The 8,441-nt window shown below is 44.8% G+C and overlaps 1 protein-coding gene across 1 annotated transcript; it reads left to right on the top strand.

Moving 5' to 3' along the window:
* Positions 1-209: 209 nt before the first annotated feature.
* hpca (hippocalcin) lies at positions 210-5,329 on the top strand (the record flags this gene model as incomplete). The annotated part of the gene is made up of 4 exons (XM_079232193.1): positions 210-305; positions 1,109-1,390; positions 4,124-4,229; positions 5,232-5,329. The coding sequence occupies 4 exons, from the start codon at positions 210-212 to the stop codon at positions 5,327-5,329; spliced, it is 582 nt and encodes a 193-aa protein (XP_079088319.1).
* Positions 5,330-8,441: the final 3,112 nt, after the last annotated feature.

Genomic DNA, 8,441 nt, shown 5'->3' with positions numbered 1-8,441 from the left:
GCTTTTTCTTTGTTCTTCATCTTTAGCTGACAGAATCTCTTGCATGAATAATCCTCTCTTAATTCCTCATATTCGTCATCTCGTCCCGATTAATCGCTGACCTCCTGCTTCCCCTTTTTGATTGACAGGTCGGGGGCAAAGCGGCCCGGGCTGGTGCTTTGGTCACTGCTGTCGTCGAGGAATAAACCTGAAAGCCCCGTCCCGTCGCCATGGGGAAGCAGAACAGCAAGCTGCGGCCAGAGATGCTGCAGGACCTCCGGGAGAACACCGAGTTCTCCGACCACGAGCTGCAGGAGTGGTACAAGGTACGTTCGACACGAGTCGTGCACGGAAAATGGACATTAATTGTGGGAAAGATACAAAGTAACTCACTACACTTGCTTCTGCATGTGACAGCGAGTGTCTCGGCATAAGGCGCTGTTTGTGCATTGGCTATACAGCTTCCTGCACGGCTTAAACCTATGGAACAGCTGTGTGACCCGTCCCGAATAAGAGCCGTGCACGTTATCCCACCGCCTCCCCCGACTCGTGACTTAAGCCCCCCCCCCCTGAACCCGGGTCTCTCTGCGCCGACGGCAGATTACCGGAGGTCCCCGAGTTATCCACCTTTTGTCTTTTTCTTTGAGGATTTATTAACAACAGGTCCAATAAAGACAAGTTTGGCGTTCTCTCTGGGAAAATGTCAATGGTAATGAAAAAGAAAAAAAGTTTCATTACAAGCACAGAACTGTGTTGACTTTCCACCTTCGATACGATGATCACAAAGTAATTCCATCCTTGGAATCAGGGGAAATGACTCCGTCACCCCTCTGCCTCTACATCTTAAAGGCCTTTGTAAGAAAAGAGCTTTTTTATTTCGGCTGAACAATGGCAGAGGCTGACATGGCTTTTTCTTCGCGGGCACAATGCTGCTTTATTAATGCGACTCCTTGAAAAGAAGATGGGACCGCTTTCAACTATCCGAGACTAAGCTCCTTTTTAAAAAGCCCCCTTCAATGAAGCGTTACATTAATGAAACATTTACTGGCTGACGTTTTTTCCTGATATTTCCAACTGGCTTTGGGATGTAAAACGTATTTTCACCCTCGTCTTCTCGTCTTCCCCCCAGGGCTTCTTGAAGGATTGCCCTAGCGGTACCCTGAACGTGGAGGAGTTCAAGAAAATCTACGCCAATTTCTTCCCCTACGGCGACGCCTCCAAGTTCGCGGAGCACGTCTTCCGAACGTTTGACACCAACGGCGACGGCACGATAGACTTCCGGGAGTTCATCATCGCCCTGAGCGTGACGTCACGGGGAAAGCTGGAGCAGAAGCTGAAGTGGGCCTTCAGCATGTACGACCTGGACGGAAACGGGTACATCAGCCGCGACGAGATGCTGGAGATTGTACAGGTGAGCAAAGGACTCTGGGTATTGTCCGTTTGGTTATGGGTGTAAAGGCTGCTGAGAAGGTGTGGACTGAAAAGGTTTGTTTGTGCACAATAATGGTGAACAACTAGAACAGTATAGGGTTCTTCGGCTTGTCCTCAGAGGAGAACCGCCTTTGTAGAGGTTTCACCGGGAACTTTTCAGAGGGTTCTACCTAGAACCCGACATAGAACCCAACATGAAGGGTTATACCTCAACCCATCTGTGAAAGGTACCACCAGAATCTTTGGAGTTCTAACAAGAATCCACCCACAAGAACCCTTTTATATTCCATGGGAATCCATCATCTAGAACACATCCAGGGGGTTCTATTGAGAACCCTATTTCTCTGAGTTATATCTACAGCCCTCAAGGTTTGCTGGATTCTGGGCTTTCCCTTTTAACACCCATTCTATCAACAATCCTTGAAGAACTCTTTCTTCCCAAGAGGTTCTTTGGATGTAAATGGAACCCTTAGTTTCACAAATAAACTTTTTTTAAAAACCTTAACTTCAGGAAGAACCCATTTGGAACCCTTATTTCTAAGAGTGCAGTGTTCATACTCTGGCCTCAGAGTAAACGTTTCACCAGAGGAACAGTTCTCCTCAATACAAATACATGGAGCTGTGTGTAAGTCAGTGGCGTTCCTCAATATATATATATATATATATATATATATATATATATATATATATATATATATATATATATATATATATATATATATATATGGGGCACAAATCAAGCACAAGAGGATCTAAAATAGCCACACGGGGAGTTATAACAGGACATGTGTGTGGTGACCCCCAAATAATGTCATAAATATATGAGTTTTGGTGACCAAAAAAAACCAACGATCCATAGACTTTTGCATTTGCAGGAAATAGACAGAGAGAGAGAGCACTTACGCTATGTGCTCACTTTAATTATGCAAGTTAATACACTCGTACGTGCAAAGAGGCTCAAGCACGACGTGCAAAGACTTTAAGAGACATACTTATCGTAATGTGCTGACTGCAGTATTGGCAACATGGAGGCCGTTAAGCACAGCGCGACATTAGTGCTGCATGTAATCCTGTCGCCCTCAGGAGAAGAAATAAAGACTGGTCGAGATGTTCGCCCCGAGGTTCTCGCTGTGTGTGTGTGTGTGTGTGTGTGTGTGTGTGTGTGTGTGTGTGTGTCCGCTTCTGGGTTCTCATAGATTAGCGGGTTAAATTTAACCCGAGTTTATCCCTGAGTGTGCAGAATACTGGGATTATCCTCCACCTCATTGAGGCTATGTTCTGTTGGATGAGAGAGGAGGGGCCCATTGAGGGAGAGAGAGAGAGAGAGAGAGAGATAGAGAGAGAGAGAGAGAGAGAGAGAGAGAGAGAGAGATCCTAATCAAAAGACAAAGATATAAATGTTTTTTTTTTGGCATAATGGCCTGTTTTTAAAATGTCATGAAAATAATCAAATATACAGTATTTCCCCTTCCCCACCCTAAAAAACAAGAGGTGTAAAATGGGGGTTGCTTTATTACTCCAAACCTGTTTAATACATATAAAAAGCAACTATGTATTTCACGTGTTGAGAGCCGTGTGCAGGTAAAAAAATATACAAATAATACCTCAAGGCCCACTTACTAGCTTTTTTTATGACACTTTCAATCGCATCTATCGGGCTTCCTCTTGCCCCGTGTTCACATGGACACAAATAGACACACATGGTATTGCATTTGTAAAATATTTTATGAATCGCCCCGTTAGATATCAACTACACTTTGAAAAAAGTTCATTTCTTTGTGTCACATAATTGAGAAATGTTCATCAAAGTCAAAACCATAAAAAAAAGAATATATCTTTAATCACCTCAACTGTGCAATATAAATACATGTTATTCTGTCTGTGTATATAATATTGTTATTGTGCATTCTTTACGGTTTTTATTACTGTTTTACTGCTTATTTATATTACTTTATTTCATTCTACTATGTCTCTTGTGTGCACTTTACCGTTTGCTGCTGTAACCCTGCAAATCTCTCCACTAATAAAGGAATATCTAATCTCACCTAAAAGTGTGGGAGGCGGCCTCGTCGTCTTCATCGTATAAAGTTTGACGTCTTTTCGATAAACACACAGATTTCCTTCGGACAAAGATATGAACTTGTTTTACAGCCCGAGAGATAAAGTTTTACAGCCGGTACTAAAAAGGCACAGAGGGCTTTTACTCTCTCTCTCTCCCTTCGAAGGGATGCTGCTGTGACACAGATCTGGAGTCAGTTTTAACACCCTGCGCTCCCAATGGAGAAGATTTGATTTAATGAGAACGTAAGCTGATGGTGGATCTGCGTCGGAGGCCAGCTGATGCTCCGCTCGCTTGCAGAAGGTTAATTTAATGCCGTCGGGACGGGAGGCGCTCGTAACGGTGGACAGATAGAGACGCATCGGATCAATGGAGTGAGCTCTACTCTAAGCCTAACCCTCCACTGTGGCATGTGGCACGGTGGTTTGATGCCGGGGTTCTGCGTGGGTATCTGAGTACCGAATGTCACTGAATCATGCGGTCTCCAGACAGCTGGAGTGGCTTTATTCTTTTGTTCGGCTGTGTTTTCGGTTCTCTCCCGCCGGGTCTCCTTAATGGTTCCCTGCCGGCTTGAATTCACTTATCTTTTCTTTTTCTCCCCTCCCCTCCTCCCCCGTCTCTCTCCTCTCTCCTCTCTCCCACTCCGACTATCAGGCCATCTACAAGATGGTGTCATCTGTGATGAAGATGCCAGAGGACGAATCCACGCCGGAGAAGAGGACGGATAAGATCTTCAGACAAATGGACCTCAATAACGACGGTGAGGGGAGGAAACGGCAGCGAGGAGGAGGGGGGATGTGCTGAAGGGAGGAAGAGGAAGAGGGGGAGGAAGATGGGACAGTTTATCGACAATAATCTTTCTAATGTGCTCATTTTTCTGCACTCTGTGCTAACTAGAACCATGTGGGGTTCTGCTGCTCGTCTTGATAGGATACAACTTTTTTTAAATGTTCCACCTGGAACACATTCAAAGGGTTCTACCCAGAACCCAACATAAAGGTTATACGCAGAACCATCTGAGAAAAACAAATGGGAGTTTCTACAGAGAACCCTTCTATGATGTAATGGTTCCACCCGGAGCCCTTTTTAGATGTTGTATCCAGAACCTTTCCACATTTTCAAGGGTGCCAAAAAGAACCCTCTGCGGAGAACCATTCTATATTCCAAAGGTTTCGTCTAGAACCCAACCAGGGGTTCTACAGGGAGCTCTTTGTTACATTCACACAAATCCACAACGACCATGGTTCCCAATCTAAAGGAACCCTTAGTCTCACAAAGAACCTTGAATATGTCGTAAAAAGGTTCTTCAGAAGCAAATGGGTTTGAGCAGAACCTCAGCCTTTCAGGAGGAACCCATTTGGAACCCGTATTTATGAATGTGGAAACAACATTTTTCAGAGACTTTAGGACTGCGTATATATTCATATATTTTATACAATATAACACAACCTCCAATACACAATATACGATTAAAAGTAAAGTCCCCAGACACAACATTATTCTTCTCTATACTTTCATATATCATATTTATGTGGAAAAGAAGTTCATGCTGATAAATGTTTTTTAATCTCATCTCCCGGGCGAATAACAAATGTTTCACGTCTCCGTGCTCAGAAAACCAATAATTTTTTTAATTTTACCAACACAATATCCAGTAAAAAAAGGACACTTAAAGAAGACTGTAAATGGGACTAATATTCTACATGCAGGGGTCGTATTCCTCCAAAATAAAAGCCTTTTCTTCTCTCCCTCTGCCCTGCAGGCAAACTGTCCCTGGAGGAGTTCATCAAAGGTGCCAAAAGCGACCCCTCCATCGTCCGGCTACTCCAGTGCGACCCCAGCTCGGCCTCCCAGTTCTGAACCCCTCGCCCAGCTTGCGCCCCCCCACCCCCCTCACCCTCTCTGTTGCTATTGAAACAGTCACTCAAATCAATGCATGATGGTTCTCGTCTCTCATATCATCTCTCTTTTTTGTTCAATGTCATGTGCAAGGATGGAGGAGGGATTTTAAGGAGGATAAGAAAAAGCCATCACTATCATTTTACTTTCTTTTTTCTTTTTTTTACATATATATACATATATATATATATATTTGGGAAAACTGAAGGGACAAGTGTACGTGCAACGATCAGGCGTCATGTTCCCGAACATCTCTCTCTCTCTCTCTCTCTCTCTCTCTCTCTCTCTCTCTCTCTCTCTCTCTCTCTCTCTCTCTCTCTCTGGAACGACGAATTTCCAGGGAGGTCGTGACAAAGTGTGGATTTTTTTTTGCAGCATGGGGATCGCTCCGTTTGTCCTCCAACACACATGTACATCATGTGTATATATACACTGTACGTCTACGCATACCACGCGGCGGCGCTCGTCTTCATGTGCGGTTCACGCTCTCTGGCATTGAAAAGGCAGTATTATGTAGCGCAGCTTCCTGGTGTGATCTGAAGGGGTAGAGGGGGGGGGGGGGGGGTATTGGGATTTTACTGCTATATGATCTTTCGCTGAGAAAAAGAAGGCCTAAGATCCCATTAGTTTTCTATTGATATCTACTGGCATTGTTTTGATTTTTTTTAATACATTTTAAAATGTTATTTTTATTTATTTCCCTTCATTTGTACATATTGTTTTTCCTCCTTCACGCCGTTTCATTTGTTCACTTGTGTTCTCAATATCGTGCTTTTACTTTGAAATGCTAAGGACGACCGCATTCCAGTTCACAGAGAGAGAGAGACGAGGCGGATCTCGACTGGGAGCTGTGGACTTTGTTCAAGCGGAAGATCACGGGACTCTAGCGGCTTACGGGCATCCCATAATGCTTCTGACCCATCGCACCAGTAGCACATATGGTTTCCAGTGGCCGTGCGTGTGCAACGTGAACACGCGTGCTCGCGGCCACACCTTCTACGGTATTACGATGTTGTGTTGTTTTCTTCATTTTGTAAAAGCAGTGACCTAATGAGATAGTCGTGAACCCGTCACTGTACTGCATGATCCCACGAGCCGACGACCAACACACGGAAAACTGTTCACGCGCATCGGCATCTTTTTTTGTTGTTGTAGCTCTGCAGCCTCCTGAGCATCGTGCCGGGCAGAGATGATCGAGTGTTTTGTCTCGCTTTGGGAACCCCTCCCTCCTCCTCCTCCTCCTCCTCCTCCTCCTCCTCCTCCTCCTCCTCCTCTTCCTCCCTCCTCTGACTGACAGAGAACTCACCAAGGGCTCGTTCATCACTCTCTAGCTGAAAGCTTTTATTACCTCCCGGTTTAGTCTACTGGCGGAGCGGTTTAGATGAAGGCACTCGTTTCATGAGGTATACCCTAAAAGTCGGGTTACAAGCTGCTACTCCCTTCGCTGGGTGTCCCCGATGTAGCAAGCTAGCGCTGCTGCTAGCTCCCCGCTGCCGCTGCTAGCTCCCCGCTACTGCTGCTGCCCCCCCCTCTGCCCGAGTCGGGCGTCGAGCCAGGGCTGGTGCCGCTACCTTCGGTGGTTGTCGGGGAACTAGCGAGAGCTAGCGGAGAGCTAGCGGGGAACTAGCAGCAGCGCTAGCTGGCTCCAGCGGGGACAACCACCGAACGTAGTAGCGGCTTGTAACCCAACTTTTACGGTAGATGACACTTATTCCGATTCAAGCTTTCTTTAGGGTTTCCAGACGTATCGGCGGCCGTGTTTTATGTACATTATGATTACATTGTATTTTATTAATCTAATATTTGGAGACTTCACTGGCAGCAGGAACACCGGCACCGCTCCCATGAGGGAAGGTCCTCCGCGCCATTGCCGTCTTTTTTTATTTATTTATTTATTTATTTAAGGTTAGACACGAAGCTAATCATGTTTGTGAAGAAGCGAAGCGTTGGGCAGTGAAATTGGATATTACACATCCTCCTTTTAGGAAGTGGGCTTTCAGATTCTTTACTTTTATACGCTGGTGCAGCATAATGTACAAGTGTTATGGTGTGGTAATTAACTAAATGCATTTACTTTATTATTTTATGCTCCTTCATATTTCAACATTTCAGAGAGAAATATTCTTTTGCTAGGTAAATGTAGAGCAGTACATATACCTGACACAAATTACAAGCTACTTTTCAGATTAATATTTTACACTCAAAACACATTGCATCGTTATATATTGCAGATTAAACTGCACCAATACAAATGTTTAGCTCCAACGTTCAGTGTTTATTCCATCATTTAAATCTCATGTCAGGAAAATCCTTTTGGAAATAGCTTAAAATCTAGACTTAATGGAATTAATGGAATTATTGCAGGTGGTTTAGCGGCTCCACAAAGAGGTTTAGACAGACTCCACTTCACACGTTTGAGACGGTGGGAATAAAGCCGGTTTCTCCGAGGTTTTCTACCTCGGGATACGTCTCCTCAGCTAGTTAGCGATAAACCAGTTAAACCAGACTCAACCGACAAACGTACGATTCATATCAGCCCAATATGTGAGCGTTGCCCAAACTTTCCCTCACAAGCTGGGGCTGCTGCCGCTGCATCCACACGACCTCGGATTAGAAACTCATCCCAAACGTTTGCACAGGAGCTTCCTAATCAGCTGCACCTCTGCTCTGGGGATCTTATCGCGTCAATGCCTTCTGCTGGCAGGACGAGGAACACCAGTTGCTCTCCCTCCCCTGACCCACGACAGTTTAACCCCTTTTTTCTATTCTCACTGCCTCTGATGAACTGGTACCTTGTGTTGGATGAATACGCCACCTTCTTTCTTTCTTCCTGCCTTCCTTCCTAACCTCCTTTTCCTCGCTTCCTATTTTTCTGTTGCATGAAAACCTCACCGTGAGGATGTCATGTTTGTTCCGTTGGACCTGAAATTGAAATATACTTATGTGTTTCAAAGCTGCACGTGTGGACTGTTTCCTCATTTCTGACTATATAAGGAACGCATAAAAAAAAAAAAAAAGGTGGACAAGACTAACGTCTGGTGCAGCCCGTATAGGTCCTCATTATAGAAAACCC

The sequence above is a fragment of the Taurulus bubalis genome (genome assembly GCF_910589615.1).
Source record: "Taurulus bubalis genome assembly, chromosome: 16".
Taxonomy (NCBI): Eukaryota; Metazoa; Chordata; class Actinopteri; order Perciformes; family Cottidae; genus Taurulus; species Taurulus bubalis.
Note: the sequence above shows the minus strand (reverse complement) of the source record. Positions and strands in the feature narration are given on the sequence as shown.